The 20,471-nt window shown below is 31.3% G+C and overlaps 1 protein-coding gene across 4 annotated transcripts in view; it reads right to left on the reverse strand.

Annotated features, from left to right (window-relative positions):
- The window catches only part of Pkn (serine/threonine-protein kinase N), a 299,488-nt gene that overhangs the window by 37,142 nt on the left and 241,875 nt on the right, over positions 1-20,471 (reverse strand). For all 4 annotated transcript variants that reach the window (XM_075372566.1, XM_075372568.1, XM_075372565.1 and 1 more), the window contains exons 6-8: positions 7,763-8,019; positions 2,434-2,588; positions 232-485 (exon numbers count right to left, since the gene is read on the reverse strand). In XM_075372566.1, the coding sequence (XP_075228681.1) occupies positions 232-485; positions 2,434-2,588; positions 7,763-8,019 (666 nt within the window). The remainder of the gene's footprint in view (positions 1-231; positions 486-2,433; positions 2,589-7,762; positions 8,020-20,471) is intronic.

Genomic DNA, 20,471 nt, shown 5'->3' on the forward strand with positions numbered 1-20,471 from the left:
GATTTTTGTTTGCTTACATTTTATCTCTGTAAATGAGATTAACTGATGGTGATAAATATAGTAAAGATCTGTAAAGGTTTTTCTGAGAATCATGAAAATCTCATAACCATTCTACCAATGACATAACAGCCACCTCAAATGATTAATTCTGTAAATGGTTAGAAACTAAATAAGGTGTAAAAAAAACCTGAAAATTACTAAAAAAATTACTACAAAAAAAAATGTACATGCCTCTGCAAATAACAATCCCTGTGGTTCAAGTTGTAATGCCATACCATGTCTTATATCATCAATAAATTCTTCCAACCTCAAAAATTTAACAGCACAAAGTGATCGCCAATCCCGCCAAAAAATTCCTATTTCTAATTCACGTGATTTGTCCAGATCTATTGAAAACCTCTGATCCCATGCCTGCTGGGAACAGGGGCGCCAACTTGTCTGAGCAACTGTCTGGTTATCTAGTTTAATGACTGCCATGATTTCATCTGCAGGAAAAACAAACAAATTACTATTAATTACTTACTGTACTGTAAGAAAAAAAAAAAAAATTAGTAAACTTAAATTGTAAAATCTACATTTACCAATAAAATTAAATTATAAATTGGAAGTTTTTCATTAATCAGTACATTTATAATTTGTCACGTATCACATCTTATTTATTGCCCAGAAGGAAAGTCAAAATTTAAAAAATATTTTGTTTCAAAATTTTTAACGAATACAATCTTAATCTAGTTTTGTTTGGTGTAATTCATGTACCTAGAAATCTTATACTACATTTTACCTGTATCGTATAAATCACAAAAAACTTTCTGCAAAATGGGATAACAAACCGGTAATTAATATTTCAAAAAGGTTTTGTATATTTTTTTGCTAAAAAATGGTATAAACTTTTAAAAATTTAGCAAAAGGATAGTGGATATAGTTTGTCCTATTACTTTTTTTTTTTTTTAAGTGTAACTTTAATTATAAAATACTAAAAATGTATTTGTCTAGAGGGGGCAGCTTGCTGGTAAATACTTAAAGTGAAGAAACAACACATACTCATAGAGTAACTCCATTATTCAAGTTTTATTAAAGTAGGTTTTTTTTAATTCATTCATACTAATAGTAAAACAAATATAAATTTAGGTAATAGGTAAAAATTGAGATAATCAAAGGCTATTTTCTTAAGACTTTTATTAGAATACAAATTAAAAAATCAAGTGTATCTTAGCAGTTATTTACAGACAAAACATAAAATCTTGGTAGAGTAACAGGTTCTATAAAGTATAAACCACTTGATTTAAAAAAAATTAGATACCAAAATAAAATTCAATCTTTTTCCTAAATTTCATTAATACAGCTATCTCTAGACTTAGCGTGCAACTTAAAATATTACTATTACTAAAACAAAAATGGTCTCTCAAATTTCACATGCTCTTAGTTTAACCTTTATTGCTCATTTAATGATAGATAACTCTACCATTATGTGGATCAAACTAGAACTAAAACCATTCTTAAAGTTTAGGAAATAACTGATAAAAGAATCATTCACATCAGTCTAATGGTTCTTAAATTTTAAGCAAAAACTGGTTCAAACATAAGTACATTTTGATTTATATATTAATTAATTTCTAATATATATTGAATGCTAACATGTTTTTATGTCTATATAGTTAAGATTATATAAATTATTTTTGGCAAATCTCTTGTTGAAAAATGTAAAAAAGATCAGATTATTATTATTTTGCGTATACTTTTTTCAACAAAAAAGAAAAACAACTCAAGTAAAATGTGAATGATTTTAGAAAAATTATAGCCATTTCAATATTACACACTTTAAATTACCACAAAGTAAAAAATATGTAAGTTGATGAAAGCATAATGTAATGTAGCCTCTAGTTAAAACACAATAATAAAAAGCTTCTTAGCAAAACTTTTTGTTACACTAAAAACTGAATGGCATCTAAAATAAAAAGAGTTGAATTTTGTTTAGTTAACTTCAAATAAAAATTATGTACTATAATCAGAAAGTTGTTTTACTGGGGTGATTGTATAAATCTCATTTAATCAGTATGACATTATTGTGGAGCTTTTGTGTGGTTAATACTTGAGTAATATTACAATTAAGATTACTTGAATAATTAATAGAGCTTGATATAATTTCACAATCAGCCAATGCCAAACATATTTAAGAAAAATGTTATCTCCATAGTTTTTGTTTTTCAGCTTTTCGAGATTCTAAATCAAAAAATACTAATATATGGTAGAAAATTTTGAATGTGTTCATGTATGTATGAAGATTGGCCTCTTTTTTGACTTTAAATATTGAGAACAATTCTAATATAAAATTAAGAAATCTGAAGTGATAATTTACAAGTTATGAATACAACTCAAAACAGAATAAATAATTGACTTAAAATAAAATAAAAAAGATGAATATAATTAACTTACTACTAGTCTCATCTTTTACACTGTAAGATTTACTAGAGCTACGACCAGTAACGCCTTTAACAAACGAACGCAAATCACCAGGACTTGATGAATTATCTTTTTCTCGACGAGATCGACCAGGCACTTCCTCCAATAAATCTTGACAACCCATTAACCTGCAGTAAAAATAATAATCTAAATAGATATTATAAAGTAGTTTTAGAGCTATGGTAGATAGGCATTCATTAAAATCAATAATTTTAAGGTGATAAATGTAGGTCATTAAATCAGTAGTTTATGGTAATTAACAGACTAATAGAAAAAATTTTCTTTAAGTAAAGTTTATACAGAAAAGTACAGCTTCATCAAAAAGACACGCATGAATACTACAGAAAAACCTAATAATCTAGATTCAGTCAGATCAGATCTGATTTACAAATCAGCAAAAGTCAGGACTGATAAATATCAAGTAATGTTTAACATGCTCTATTTTTATTCTGTTATATCATATAATTTTTTAACCTCATTCAAATGAATCAAACATTTACAACTTTTTTACTTTCATACCAGTAAGACAACAAAAATAATCTAAGAATCTACAAGATGAAATCCATAAAACTTTGTAGATGCATTATCTAGTTGTGCAAACATAATCTTTAATCTGATCCAAGTTTATCACTGGAATGTTTATAGTGAAATAAGATTAGTAATTTTCGGAATACTTTCTTCTTAATCCCGTTAATTCCTTCTGGAACACTCCACTGTTCCTTTCCACCTGACCCTGTTGGCTGCCTTCTGCTTGATCTCCTCCTGGGTCCTTCCTCTCTCCTTCAACTCCTCCATCAGCATCCTCCTCCAAGTATTCCTCAGCCTATCAATCCTTCTTCTATCAGCAAGAGTCCATTTAAGGGCTTTCACCTCACCAGAACCAACCTACCATCACTTCCTTCTTTTGATTTGCACTTCCGTGAGATCTTGATTAGATCAGTGCCACAACTCTTCATTTATGAAGTCAAGTCATCTCGCTCCCAATACTCTCCTCAAGCACTTAGTGACATATATTTTGTAATTGTTCTGCTCAGCTTTCAGGATTCAGATCTGTACAACAACACATTCTTGACATCTGAGTTGAAAATCCTTATCTTATTCCTAACAGAAAAGCTATTTGACCTCAAACTCTTACTCAAAATATTGAATGCTCCAAAGGCTATACTTATATTCCTTATATTACCTTCAGTCCCTACTCCTGTCCATAAGATGGATAGTGGAATATTATCTAGTATCTATTAAAATATTACAACAAACCAAAACAGAACTTTAATAATACAATTAAAGGGTTTCATGCTTTGAGTAGTTGGGAGGAATATAATGGGTTACTTACAGCAGTTATGGAGAGTGCTTGTAATAGTAATGTTTTATTATAGCTGTCTTTCTTGTATTCCTCTGCTACTAACAAGGTTAAAAAACATTAGCTAAGAGATCAAATGAAATTTACTGGTGTGTATATATGCTGCTAATTAGAAATGGCATGCTTAAAAGTGCTGTATGTCTGCATTTGTATACTTCACCCATTCCTTCATACTCTATCTACGTGAAGGTTGGGTTCAGTCAAATGTTTCACAAAGTAGTTTTATTTCTATACCTCTGTTACACTATCTGGGAACACAGAGTTTTATCTATGCTGACGATTGTGCACTGCCAGCTCAAGTGAAATGTTTTGAGGAGATAGAGGTAAAATTAAGTAAAAGGATCTTGTAACATCATACACGCAAAGCCAATCATGCCAAATCCTACCAAAACCCATACATGCATCTTACATCTGAAGAACAGACAGGCAGCCACAAGTCTGAACATCATGTGGAAGGAAGACAGTTTGCTCCACTGTGGTATCTTGGGGTCACCTTGGACTGTACTCTCACATAAAAGAAACATTCTTTGAACACTAAAAACAAAGTGGCTGCAAGGAACAACATGGTATGAAAGCTGAATGGAATAACCTGAGGAACAAAGTTAGATATAGTGAGAACCTCAGCCCTCACTCTTTGCTATTCAGTAGCAAAGTATGCCTGTTCAATATCATACAGTTCTTGCCACATCAAAAAAGTAAATGTGGCACTGAATAAACATGCCACATCATCACTGACCGTTTATGACCTACACCTCTGTAGGTCCTTGTTCGCTCAGTAGGGGAAACTATGAGAATTATCACAAAGTTATTTAATAAATTCTTGTTCAGAGGATACTTCCCAGTGTGTTGGAAAAAGGGGGCAGAAAGGATCCTGCTGTTAGTCAACATTACTGCCGGTAATTGGTAAGGTTTTTAAAAAGGTTCTGTACCTTTGTATAAGTAAGGTTGACCTCACATGGTTAACTAATGGATAGTCAGTAGCCAGGGCTACCGGGTTTCCGGGGCTTCATCCCAGAAAGGGTAATGCGGACGCCATACTTCGTATGATGAGTATGTTAACCACCAGTTGAGTGGTGGTTCAAGAGGCCACCTGTGGTGGCCTTTTGCTACATACCAACTACAGAAGAGAGATTGTACTGTAAGTGAGTTGCAGGTTATGGAAAGTTACTTCAGTCATGGGAATATGCTGCTCTGCAAAGGCAGCCATGAAGTGGGGAAGACACTATCCAAGGGTTCTCTGCAGGGGATTGTGTTGGCTCCCTTATTGTGGAATTTGATTCACTTCTGCTGCTGAGGTTGCACAGCGGGTGTCGCATCGTGGCTTATGCTGACAATGGGCTACTGCTGGTCAAAGGAGGTTTGTGGAGAGAGGTTGAATTCCAAGCCACTCAAGCATGCCAGATAATCGAGCTATGGGGTCATCAATATAAGATGACGTTTAGCCCAGAGAAAACAACGATGCTATTTGGCTATTTAAAATGCTATTTGGCTATGAGGTGGCGAGTCCACGTATCAATGTCATGCCAATATGTTCAGTTCAAAAGTAACCCGGGATGTTTCTTGAGGAGAAATTACAGTTTAAGAAGCACCTTCAATACATCGCAGGGAAGGCCTGTAATGCCTTCTTCAGAATTCGCATGTGGTCAACCAAAATTGGAGTCTTAATTTTAAGACTATGAGTATCTTGTATAACGACGTCTGCAAGGCAATTATGCTATATGTGGTGCCTGTTTGGGTGGAGATAAGCTAAAATTTAAAAGCTATCAAGATATTTTGTTACGGGCTCAATGCCTTATATTGATAACGGTAACGGGTAGTTACCATACAATTTCACATGAGGCAATCTTGGTGATCGGGGAAACCAATGGACTGATTGTGTCTGTGAGGCAACAGCGTTATGTTGCTAAGATGTCAGGTGAATTGGAGAAAATAAAGGAGATAGAACAGCATGGTGTCACCCTGTGGCAGGCCAGATGAGATGAGACTGAGTGTGGGCGTTACATGCATGATCTTTCCCTGTTGTTAATTTAAGAACGCCTCTTGGGTACACCCGAACAAGTATGTGATAAAATTTCTTTTAGGGCATAGCGCTTTTAGGATAGACTGCTGAAATTTGGCCAGGCGGACTCTGGGATGTGTTCGCAATCCAGATTATTGGACGATGCATATCATGTGATATATAAATGTGCTAGGTATGACTTAATGCACAAGGAGACCATTTGTTGGCTTGATATTATCAGGTCAACACTTGATCTCCATGTTATGTGGAAAAGCCGAGCCAAATAGATGATTGTAGAAATTTTTATCACATATTTGTTGAAAGAAAGGATTGCTGAAGGGGTGTGATGTTCTGCTTGGACTTTCCTCTTTGTGTTTATGTTTGGTTTTATTATATTGTTTTATGGTTAGTTAAAACTGTTGCTGTTTTCGTTTGGTTATAGATTTGTTTGTTTTTTGTTAGTTATATTTTATCTTGCTGTTACATTACATTATTTATTGCTATGTTTTGTTAGTGGTTTTATGTTGTGTTTTACGATTCGTTGCATGTCGAACTCATTTTTACTTTTCAGGTAAGTAGAGTTCAGTTCCTTCATTCTTAGAAAGTCATTCAGTCTTTTTTAAGACTTAGCTAGATGCGTTTTGTTTGGAGTTTATATTGGTTAGTAGTAAACCGACGGGAATGTAGCTTGTGGCATTCACATCGGTAGCATTCTGGCTGAGGTTAGACTGAAAGATATCATTATCTAGGTACTAAAGATGACCTTCAGTAAAGCCATTAGGGCTTGGTAAGGAGGGGGTGGTGTGGAAACCATCATATGAAGGGTGTCTTCTCCTATGGGGTCAGGATGGTTCTTCGCCAGCCTGCCGCAGTCGTGTAGATAAGATCGCAGTTCCTCAGGTACGTGTGCACTATTCTAAGGTGGTATCCAGGCATGTGTAACGAATGCTCCAGGGCCCAAAGCATATCGGTCAACCATGCATAGTTGAACACATTATTCATATCCCACGTAACAAAAAGGACCATACGGCGCAAAAAATTATTGTGGTCCTCTGCTCTCCGGCCTGCCTCCAACAACTGACCGACCCTGCCGGAAACCATACTGAATGGGCAAAAGGCCACCTGCCTAATTCAATGCTGCAACCCATTCTCTCTCTTAGCAGCTTTTCCAATACCTTCCCAGTTGTGTCAAGCATACATAATGGGCTGTAGGAGGACGGCGACTCCTCACCTTTGCTCTTGGAGATCACAAGACGCATGGTTTTCCATCTAGCATTGAAGGTCCCAGCCTCCTGACATGCATTGTATATGTCTAGAAAAAAACGGGGCCTGCAGTGTCCTTCCAGCTAGAGGGCCTCGCCTGATATGCCGTGAGGACCAGGGCCTTTTCTGACCTTCAGCTACTTCCAGCTCCTTCATCAAGAAGAGTGGGAAGTTGCCCAAGTGCTGCTTGCCACGAATTGAATGGCCAGGAACAATGCCTAAACGATGTGCTCTGCTTTAGCTTTAGCCTAATCTAGTAGAGCTGGTGACCACAAGAGACCCCCCCCCCCTCATCAGCACATCACTATCTTGTAACGCAGATTCCAAGGATCTGCGCCCATAGTATCCGTCAGTTCTCGGCAGCAGTGTGACTTGGCCATGAAGATGACCTGTCGAAGCTGCTTCTTCACTGCCTTTTGCTCAGGACCTGTTGTTTGCATCCGTGCAATTTCTTGCACGTTGCATGACTCGTCTCAACCAAAGACATTCTCAGTGCAACCCCAGAATCTCTGATGACTACCTTTAATTCCAGTGCCTCGGCCCCCGAGGGGCATGGAATTGTCACATGCAGAAGCAATCAGTCGCACGGTCAAAGCAACCACCAGCAGCCTCCCCGGAATAATAATAACCAAATGTTGTCTACAAAGTAAGGATGAGTCTGTAAGTAAAATCATACTAACCTAACTTCCAATTTCCCTGTTACAGCTGCACATCTACTAAGTTGTGAAGGTGAACTATGAGGCTGTTTATTATTATCACGGAATGGCTGTAGACTGGTATACGTAACTGGTACTGGACTAGCAGCCTGTACACTTTGCAGTTCACGTTTTAGTTGCGCTGCAGCAGCTGAATCCGAAGGTAGCTCCTGTCTTCTTAATTCCAGTGAACAACGTAAAAGATCTAATTTTTGACTCGATTCGGATAAGCTAGCTTGTGCCTAAAAAATAAAATAAAATAATATGCTTAAAAATTATACAAAATCAGCAAAACTTAAAATAACAAACTCTAAAAAATATAAAGAAATTATTATTAGAAAATCAAATGAACGTATTATGTTAGATCATGTATTTCTGGGTGATGGCATTATAAATAGAATATTATTACTGTAGATTAAAACTGACTAAAGCTATCAATTGTGTGAACTGCTTAAATTCAGTTACTAATTACGTAATTATACAAATAGTTATCTTAAACATCCATCTCTATCGGTATATCAATCATTAATTTTTCTTCACCCAGGTAATCAAATTTTTGGTAATATATCCCAATTAATTCAACCTTCTTAACGCTTAGTTAATGCAAAGTGTGAGGGCTATCTGAAAAGAAATAAATCAAATGCACTGCTTCCACAATTTATCCACTATTAGAATTTACCCTACTACAAATTGACTGAACTAACACGAATGTTCCATAGCAATTTTTTACATATTTAAAAAACTGAAAATGAAGACCTACCAGGGCAAACTTCTTTTTGTCTGCCCTGGTAAACTTCTTTACCAGGACAACATAAAGAAGTAAGTCAGTGTGAACAAAGTAAGCATTGAGGAGGAAGGTTCTTTTTTTTAAACAGCCTTCACTCAAGCTCAGCAGTAATCTCTTTGTTGATTCACTATATTATACTTTATTTTTAGAGAAAAAAATATATATATATTTCTTATTAACAACTTTTTCATATGGATAGTATTTATTATATCCCTAACCATATTTTAGAGTAACCTTTCTCTAATGTTAGTAAAATAGAAGCCATCAATGCAGAAATGTATGTCACATTAAACCACATCTGATTATTTCAAGTATGTAATAATAAAGTAGGTAAGATGCTCAAAGTATCAAGCATATTTTTATATCATAGCCTTTATTAAAGAGTAAATAACTATTAAGAAACAAAGAAATCCATTAAAACTGTACAAAATACTTAGAAAGTTTCCCTCATTTCTTATATTTTTTCTGCGACATCTGATATTTTTTAACAAGGGAAAACAAGATAATAACTTAAGGAAGAAAGAACTCATTAAGTATAATTACTGTATGTTAATTTATCTTCTTTTATTTCAAGTATAAGGGGCGGAATGAAACCAGTTTTAAACATTTCCAAAAAATAAAAAAAAATGGGTTTTTAACTTAATCGTCTGTTTTTCTATGATCAAATGCATGCATCAATTTCAGTGTTTTGTAAAGGAGTTCCTCTGGATGTTTTCTATATTAAATTTCTTTTAAATAAGATTGGAGAAGTTTTTAAATAAAAAATTGTATGGTTATATTCATGATTGAATATATTTTTTATTTGTTTGTAGTAATTGTTACTTACTATTGGATTATCATAATATATAATACATATATTATGTATTCAAAGTACTTTTATAAAATTTTAAGAAAATTCTGTCAGAAAACTTGAAATAGGAAAATTAATTGCTGCACTTTAAATAACCTTCACTCAAGCTCAGTAGTAATTTCTTTGTTGATACACCACATTCTACTTATTTTTATAAATATATATATATATATTTCTTAGCCTCCGTATATATTATTAACAATAACAACTTCTTTTAATATTTATTATATACCTATCCATACTATAAATATAACAAAAAAACTTTTAAAACAAAACAAAAAATTATAATTTCTTCTTATTTCAATATTTTTATGCCAAATTAAACCATTAATAAATTATTGGTACAGCTTGTTTTTAAATTTAGTATCTTTTGAAGTCAGTTAAATTTATAAAAAAAATTATTTTATAAAATACATTTATAAAATTCACCATTTATGATAGGAATGTAACCATTATGAATAGCAAGAAATCGTCGTTAACATACTTATGAATAAAATCAACAACTTTTTTATTTAATTAATATGTTTTTTTATATTTAATGTTCATAACTGCAACTGTGTAAAAACTTTTAAGAAAATCTTGTATTTTTAGTTCATATAATATACATCAAGAGTTTATTAAAAATACACACAATCTGATGAGTAATATAAGCAAATTTAAAACATATACAGCATTATTATAATTTTTATTCACTATCTTTTGCCTGATTAAATATTTATTTAATTGTAACTTATTACTACCATTTGTTTAACAAGAAACTATTTTATGGTTTAAAATTAAAATTTACTAACTTGCGTCACACACCCTCATTTATAATAACTTATAAACTATTTCACATAAATTTACTTGGAATGTATCACTGTAAATAAAAATAACTCAAGGTTAATAATATTTTCAAATTTATTATAAAGAGAAGAATATTTTGTTTACACCACACTTACTGTAGGCTATAATATTTAGTATTATGTTTATAAATTGGCCATGAAGATATGTCCAATAATTTAAAACATAGCTAATTAAGATTTTATTACACTTTACATAGTGTCAACTATAATGTTCTAAATAGTATAAAAAGAAAATTTATATGTTGGTAAATATATAACTTTTACAAAATAAAATTCACGTATTTTCATAATTTTTTATGAATGCCATGTAAAATTCTGTAAGCAGGTGTGTATATATTTTTATTTTATTTTTTTCATATAACTTTAAACAAAAATACAAAATATTTTCAGGTGTAATTTTTTTCTATTTTTTATGACTCCTCAGAATAAGACTTAAATTATCCACTACAGGACATATGCTCTACAGAACGAACATTGATGCTACTAAAGTTAGTATTTGAGTGTCTCAAAGAGACAGAGGTCATACTTTTCTGCTAGACAAGTTTAGTGAACCCATAGCCAATTCTTCAAAATATATTTTAATTATTTTCTCAAACTGCATAGTTTGAAATCAATAAACTATGCAGTTTATGGGGTTATGCAATAATGGGATTATCTGAACCCCATTAACTAAAGACTTACCATTATTATTTTTTTTTTAATAACTGAATTCTTTTTTACCGACTGTAGTTTTTGATTTAAAAGTATAATCAAGTTTGTTACTAGTCAGATTTTAATCTGGCTAAGTTGTGTATCAAATAATAATTTTTATGTAAGGGTGGGTTTATTAAAAATAAATAAACATTCGTGTAACAATTCAACTCCTGTTCTGATAACTTGCAAAGTCGACTGCAGCCAACTTTCAAAGAAAATTGTACAACATTCTTAACTTATAATTTTAATTCTGATATTTTTTTCTTTATTTTATTATTTTACAGTTTATATAAGTAAAATTAATATACTATACTGAAAAATTACATGAAAATGTAACATAGATCATGACATCACTAATAGAAAACTGAATTAGCAACAATATTTTTGTTATAAAAAAATGATTAAAATTTAAAGTAAATTTCCAGTACAATTTTGTTTAAAACATCTTTCATACCTTCTTACCTGCCATAACCACAAAAAAAGCCAATAAATAGAAAATTGATGAAAGTTTTCTTTTTTACTCCTGAAGAGAAACAAAACTCTCCGTTTACCAAAGTTGATAAACAGACTTTCAATTAATGCAGAGTTGTATGAATTACAATCTAGAGGTATTCCACTTTAATTCAACAAATTTTCAAAAATGTTATTTCATCATTATTTTTAATTTTTATGATATTTGGTATATAACTACCCACCCTTGTAGTGGGCCAAAAATGTCTTTTTATATTTTTAAACTTTTTTTTTTTTGAGTAATAGACTATTTTAAACTTGCCAACAGGTAAAAACAGCCATTTTCATCACTTTAACATGAGCTGTATCATTCTTATTTTAGAATTTAAGAAGATAACAGGGCCAAAAACGGTTTTTTTAGGAATAGTAAAAATGAAACTTGATCTCAGTGTACTCAAAATTCATTTTGTTACATAATCAAATTTTGTAATGTTTACTGAAGTTTTTTTTTGTTTCTTTTTCAAATTTTGTGCCCAAAATAAATAAAGGGCTTAGGGTATCAGGCCTGTTTTTTACCTTTTAACTCTTAGGTACTATTAGTACTTATAAAAAAAAATTGAACTGTTACTGAGTCTCTTTCATTAAAAATAATGGCTGCCAAATTGTAAGATTTTGAAAATGTCTCATTTTGGGGCCCAAAACCACATGTAGGAAAGGTGGCAAGAATCTGAAATGTTTACAGCAGTAAGTACTTTTTATGTACTTTAAAACCATATAAAATTTATTTTGTTACTCAAAGGGGTTGACAAGTAATGAATCCATCAAAACTGCTAAAAACAATGTTCCTTCTAACTGTGAACAATGTATTCAAAAAATTCACAGCATGTATTTTTTTAGATAATTACTAAATATTTTTTTAGCCTAATTACTAAACAAAGTATTTTTACATGTCTATAATAAGATAGCTTATATTCTAGATAGTTTGTTACTTAAAGTATGACTAAACACAGACTCATGTTTAAACACAAAAGTGAATAGACATGCATGGATATGAATGATTGCGTAATCCCAAATGTAAACATTGTAGAAGGCTTAGTTACTGTTTTGATTTCAATGTGATATGTTATATTGTTGCTAGTGTTAATGCTATAGTTAGGTAATGTACACCTGTTTATAATTTTATTAGCAGTGAACTTCTCATTTATGCGATATCTTTTATTTTTTAATTTTATTAATTAGAGAAATTTTTATTTTAGCTAGAGAAACTGGTATAAAACTGTATTGCTGTTGTAAGCACCCTTGCATTTTATAAAAAGGAATTATGTGTTCAATTGGAATTCACACTGAAACAGTACTTAACAAATTGCCTTGGAATAGATCTTCAGTATTGCATGATACTTTAGAGTTTACTGAACAGCAAATAACACTGATATGTTTAAGAAGTGGCTGTACTGAAACAAAAAATATCTGTGCTTTTCATATAACCGAATATTTAGATAAATATTTTCTTATTAATGGGAAAAGTTGCTCTGACCCATCTAGCTGTCACACTAAACTGGTTAAGAAATCTCTTCAAGAAATATTTTAACACTTTCAACAAGTAATCCAAATTTAAAATTAATTTCAGGCAGAGCACTGTGTAAAAAATGCTTAAACAAAATACAAAAACCACAAGAAAATAAAAAAAATAAACTAAATTAAAAGACTCCCACCCACATTTTATAATTAAAGACATTAGATGATATAGAAAGTGAACCAATTTTAAAAAATAAAATTATAAAAATAGCAAAGTCAGTTAGTTACCAGTAAATTAAACGATTCCTTTGATTTAAATATTTCTACAGAAGAAATCAGTTTAGTATCACAAAATTATGCTGGAATAAATTATTAAGGGAATATGAAGAATTAATCATTAAAATAAAGGATAAAATGTAAACGGTTATATCAACCCAGGAAAAGATATGTTTATTACCAGGCAACTGGAGCATTCAAAAAACTCAAAATGAGTTAGTGTTAGTATTTAGCCTGTCAATCCAAACAATTAGTTAAAACAAGTAGAATTTTGCCACAAATCGGTAAAAAGAAACCCAGTCATGTAATTGATGGAAATGTTATTAAATATATCCAAGAATTTTACCAGAATGATGAGCACAGCCAAATGATGATGCCATGCAAGAAGTATTGTGTCTCTGTAAGACAAGCTAACAAGAAGAAAATTAACATTCAAAAAAGGCTTATCTTATGTAACTTGAATTGTACACAGCCTTCAAAGAAAAACATAATTTAAAAATTGGTTTTTCAAAATTTGCTGAATTAGACCTAAATTTTGTGTTCTGGCTGGTGGGTCAGGTACTCACTCTGTGTTTGTGTGTGTGCATGTCACCCACCAAAATGTAGAACTCATATTAACTACTCCTAAAAATGAAATTTGATTATAAAATTCTCCTTTCAACAATGGTATATGATATAGTAAATGAATCATGCATGCTGTCACAGTGTGAAAAATGTCCAGGCACTAATGAAGTGCTCAGATTACTACAAGATAGCTGGGATGATTTTGATTCTGAAATTACCTTCAAACAGTGGATTTCTGTTGACTGTTGTGAACTACAACTCAAATTCTTCCATTTCAAGTTACTTAGATAAACTTACTGAAAATTTAAATACTCTAAAAAGGCATCATTTTGTTACAAAGAAACAAGCAAATTACCTCAAAATTAAAAAGTAAAACTTTTGGAGAATGAATGTATTGTAATGGGAGACTTCTCTCAAAATATTCCTTTTGTGATACAGGATGAAGTCCAGTCATATCACTGGTTAAAAACTTATGCCATAGTACATACATTTTAAAAAGGAATGAAAATTACAAAGCCAAAGCTATTGTGTGATTAGCGAGTACTTGAAGCACAATACTACATCATTGTTCTTCTGTTTCCAAAAGCAAGTTATAAAGTAAAAATACTGTTACCACAAGTTAAACAATTTTTTTATTTTTCTAATGGCTCCTCAGCCCAGTATTTAAACATAAAAAAATTTCATAATTTGTGCTACCATTAAAAAGATTTTGAAATCACAGCTGAATAGCATTTTTCTGTCCCTGAAACTAAGCAGCAGTTGTCACAGTGGAAGTCACCAAGTTCCCCGCGGCCAAAAAAAGCACGCCTAGTTCGCAGCAATGTGAAGTCCATGATGATTGTTTTTTTCAATATCAAAGTCATTATCCATAAGGAATCTGTTCCTCTTGGTCAAACTGTCAATGGGATGTTCTATTGTGAAGTTTTGAAGCGGTTACATGAAAGCATTAGGTGCAAATGTTCAGATCTGTGGGGTAACAACACCTGGGTTCATCACCATGACAACGCGCCTGCGCACACATCGCTAGCCGTTCGGCATTTCTTGGCTTCCAAAAAGATGGTAGTGATTCCCCACCCACCCTATTCGCCTGACCTTGCCCCATGTGACTTTTTTCACTTTCCGAAAATAAAATTTCAATTGAAAGGCCTTCGTTTTAACACAATTGAGGAAATTCAGAAAGAAATGCAGAACGTGCTTCAAACACTTACACCTGCAGACTTCCAGGGATGCATGGAATCATGGGAAAAACACTGGGATCACTGTATCAATGCCCAAGAGGATTACTTTGAAGGAGACAGTGGAAATTATAAGTTATGGTAAGATATTTTATTTTTATGGTAAAATTCCCCGAACTTTTGGGTAGCACCTCATACGATGGTAATAGTGGTTAGGCGAAGTCATTTAAGTCAAAATACATGAAAATGAAGAGGCATATCAAATACATTTTTTCTACCCACAGGGTACTGGTACTTTATTCAAGAAATCATTGAAGGATAATAAAACATGGGTTCAACTGGAAAAAGTTTTAGATTCTCACATTTTCACAGCTTTTTCTATCAACTACTTGAAGAAAACACATTACACCAAAGATGAATGACGACTTATCAGTTATACTCAATAAAGAAATGGCAGGAGCACTAAGTTATGTTAGTTAAGTTTCTTATAAAAAAGTGCAAGATTTATTCATAACTTCCATTAGCAGGAGTAAAATAAGGTAAAAGTGAATTGAACAACTTGTTAATATATTTGAATTGTTTATCATTTTATAATTATTATTTATTATTCTGTAATTGACTATTTATTTATTAACTATCAATCTATTCATTCTGAGTTTTGTTGTAATTTTTATAATCTGAAAAAAATACACATTTTAGTATTTTTGGATATGTTGTTTATAGGTACAAGGAACAGTGTTTTTAGCGGTTTTGTTGGCTTTATTACTCGTCAACTCCTTGAGTAACAAAATAATTTTATATGTTTTAAATATTTCATATTTTTAATATGCTTTAAAACATATAAAATTACTGCTGTATGCTGTATATGTTTACTGCTGTAAACATTTCAGATATTTTCCACCTGTCCCACATGTGGTTTTTGGGCCCCAAAAATTAGACATTTTCAAAATCGTATGGTTTGATGGCTATTATTTTTAATGAAGTATTACTAGCAACTAAGAGTTAAAATATTAAAAAAACAGGCCTGATACCTAAAGCCCTTCATTATTTATTATGGGCCCAAAATTTGAAAAAAAACAATTTGTAAACGTAACTTCAGTAAATATTACAAGATTTGGTTATCTAACAAACTGAATTTTGAGTATACTAAGATGAAGTTCCATCTTTACACTTTCCAAAAAGCTCTTTTTGACCCTCTGTACAATGTAAACTAAGAATGCTACAGCTCATGGGAAAAAGTGATGAAAATGGCTGTTTTTACCTGTTAATGAGTTCGAAAATAGTCCATTACTCAAGTAAATTTTTTTTTTAAATATAAAAAAATATTGTTTGGCCACTGCAAGGTGGGTAGTTACACCAAATATCATCAAAATCAAAAACAGTGATACACTAATCATTTGTTGAATTAAAATGGAATATCCCCCTAATGAACATGACATAACAGTAAATCTAGTAACAGTAATTAGTAAATGTAAACCAATCACTGAAAAAAATTCAAGTAACGTGAAAATATGCTGTTAGAAGTCAACTCCGCAGTTCTGATAAATAACAGAATCAGTACTTTAAAATACAGTCAGTGTACAACTTAGTAATAATTTTGTTATAATAATCATAACAAAATTTAACAATTTGGAAGTTATTTATATTGGGAATTAAAAAGACCATAAAAATGTTGTTTTCAAAAATGTTTAAATATCTTTTAAAAAATATTAGTTATTTAGAAATAGAAATATGGGCTATTAGCCCATATTTTTGAAAATAAGTTAGTCTATGTTTAACACTGACAAAGTCAGATTAGATTTCAGAATAGTGTGAAAACAGAATTTTGTTATCTTTATTTTTAAAAAAATATTGAATATTGAAATTAAATTATAGTGATACGAAAATAAAATGACATGCCCTTGATTTTTTGCAGTTATTGTCAAGTAAATAATTAAGCTTCAAAGTCATCGGCAAAGTATGTATTTAGTGTCACTTGTACAAGCAAAATAACGTTACAATGTGCAGCAACTTCCACATTACAGCATAGTGATAGAGGACAGGTTCACATGAATGTTTATTTCTTTGGCCCTGGTGGTTAACAGAGATTGATGGATAAACAAGTTAACCTTCTCTATAATGAATATAGTTTCTTACCATACTTATTCATTAAAAGGGTACTCTACACTTAGAAATACTTTCTATCTGAAAATAAATATTAAGATAGTATAGCTTGTCCAAGCCAAATTGGCATAGATCTGATGTAGCTGTACATCCTGCTAACGAGCACAGGTTTATAATACTATTCGATTAAGGACAGTATGTGTACGGTATGGCTATTGCTTATTTCAATCAATGAACAAATTCAAGTCTTGTATTTATTAGTTACTTATGTAATCCTGACTTTATATATTATTAAATTAATCATTTATTCCTTTATTAGATACTGAAATAGATATGCTATGAAATATTATAGACTAATCAGCAGTAACTGATTAGTGTTTAGGCCAAAGTATGTGTATATTTATTTATAGTTTTATAACGGTATATGTATAATATCCATGCCAAACAAGCACAAGATTTATGGTTACTGTATATGCTAAGCTCTTCGCCCTTTGTTATGGGAGTAGCGAACAACTGTACGCTAGCCTAGGCAATAAGGAAAAATTTCTTTATTCAGGTTTGTGTATATAATAACCAAATGATATGTCATTCTAAACATTCAAATAAAACATTAAATCTCTACAAACTTCTCCTGATTCATTCAGACTAACTTGTTTCTTGTAAGTGATTCCGTTCTAATTTATACTGTATTTGCAGTTGTATATGACATATTTATATTTTAAATTAAATTATTACAAACAATAACATGAATCACTGATTTTTGGCGGGCATTTATGTTAAGACTCAGGTTTCTCTTTAAAATTTAAATCTCTTTAAATAAATTCTCACATTTTTGTACCCTTATTTAATGAATTTTTCTAATGTGGTTGGTCAGTCTAGTACCAGCCATAAGAAACTAAACATGTATTGAAACTTGTCCAGTTAATTTTATGTGTCTGACAACTAAGGTTATTATTTGATTTCAGCATTCTTTGAGTTTCAATTCTTGAAGTAGTTGAAGTCTTAAGGGAAATTTTTAAAGTAATTTATTCACGTTAAATTAGTAATTCTTATCGGTTCTATTCTTATGGTAGTGAATTGATTTTATTACTTTGCATATTATGTCTAATTTACATGGAAAGGACATTCACCAACAAGGGAAAGAAATTATACACAACGTTTTTAATTACATGTCAAGAAAAGCTGCAGTTGGAATGTTTACTAGCTATCCCAAAAAAGTTGTGGAATGTGTTGTATGTGCCACAGGAGTCTCAAAAAGAACATTTTATCAAATTACGGGTGAAATAGCTTCGGGAAAAAGATTCAATTCTCCTCGCAAAGGAATAAAACACAAAAAGGAAGTGACTAATCTGACAGTTTTGATCAGAATGCTATATGACATAAAGTGTTAAAATTTTACTTAATCGAGGGCTGCTTCTCTAAGGAAACTTACGGCAAAACTAAAAAGTGTTAGGGTATTTATTAGGCAAAACAGTAGCTTTTGGTTAGGCATGGACTTCAAATGGAAGAGAAACAGAAATAACAGGGAAATTCTTATTAAAAAACATGATATTTGTTCAAATGGTTTGTGTATTTGAATAAAGATAAAGAATATAAAGTTGAAGGAAGATCAATCATCTACGTCGATGAGACTTATTGACTTAAGTTCTCATTGCAAACAAAAATGTTTGTAACCTTCAAATGTGTCTGAGTATTTCACTGTGCCAATTTCAAAAGGAGAAAGAATAACAATTATCCACGCCAGTAATGAAATGAGATTCATTCCCAACTGCTTGACAATATGGAAAGCCAAACCTTCCTCAGGTGATTATCATTCTTAGATGAAATGAAACATGTTTTTAAAGTGGATAAGAGAAAAATTAATGTCTAACTTGTCAGTAAACAGTTTCATTATTTTAGATAATGCTTCTTATCACAATGCTGAAGAAAGCTGAACACCAAATTCAGCATCAACAAAAAAAATCAATGATTTGGCTGCGGACTAACAGTTTACCATTCCATGAAAATTTGACGAAAGATATTGAATGAGACAATTAAAAAAAAATAAAGATCATCTGAAAACAAATAAGATAGAGAAAGGCGAGTCCATCTGTTTTACGCCTACCATCCTGATTTCGATCCCAAAGAGATGATATGGGCACAGGTGAAGAACCGGATAACAGCCGAAAATGTACATTTTACAACATCTGCAACAATGGAAATTTGTCAAAGAGTTCACAAGAACTCTAAGACAAGGACTAGATAAAATGTTGCAAACACGTTAAAAAAACGAAGATGAGTATTGCAAACTGCAAGGACCTCTAAACAACAAATTGAACACGTCATCATCAATTTGGGAAGTGAGATTTCATCAGGATCATCAGAAGAAGATAAAAACATCTGTAGCGAATGAAGTGCTATATATTCAGCAACTTTATAATTTTTTTCCTTTAGTTATTTGTATTATGCTAGTGCTAGTTACAAAATTCATAACAAAATACATTACAATGTAAAATGTAAAAGTTCTACTGAAAAAAAGGATTGTCAAGCTAGTAGAAACAAGTATAAAAAAAAGAAATACCTACATTTCAAGGTAATAATATGTTGTTTTTTTTACTTTAAGTATTTAAAAATAAGTTAGCTAAATATTTATGTATTGTTTTATTTGGTTATGAATTTATTTTTTTATAAAAATATAACACTAAAAATAATTGAAAAATGTATGATGTAAATTTGTTTATTGATTGGAATAATATTATAAAAAAAGTTTATACCATAAATTAATTAAGTTAAAAAACTACTACAAAAAAAAAAAAACAAATTGTACTGTGTGTGTGTGTATATATATATATACATATATATACACTGTAAAATTTATTATACCATATATATAGTGTCTTCCATGAGTAGCATACTATACTCCCACACTAGCTAGGCAACCATCGCCTCTATCAGATCTGTGCCAATTCGGCTTGGACAAGCTATAATTTTGTTATTCTGCAAATATTTTTTTACTCATTAATATTTTCATAAAATATCAAACTTTAACGGTATATTAACTTATATTACGAAATTCTAATAGATTACAAGTGTTTTCATATGCTAATTAATAACCGTTTAGTTTACTTGGACAAAGAAAATATAAGTTTCTCCTTGAATACGATTTGAAATTGTATATATAAATCATATATCAATAAAGCGGGAAAACTGAAAACTCCTGACTTAAGAAACAAAACAACCTGTACTTAAGAGAAAATAAATTTCACGTGATGGCTGTATAAAGAATAATTACCAAAAACTCAGCGATAAAGAACTTTATTAATGCGACCAGTAACAATACTATGAATATAATACTAATTTAGTCCTAGGATGAACAGTACATCACTGTTATCTCCTGAGGCATCCCTATCGATAGATTGATTGTCCCATCCTTCCAACTACTCCCTTCAAAAATCTT

This window comes from Lycorma delicatula, chromosome 8 (assembly GCF_047948215.1).
Source record: "Lycorma delicatula isolate Av1 chromosome 8, ASM4794821v1, whole genome shotgun sequence".
Taxonomy (NCBI): Eukaryota; Metazoa; Arthropoda; class Insecta; order Hemiptera; family Fulgoridae; genus Lycorma; species Lycorma delicatula.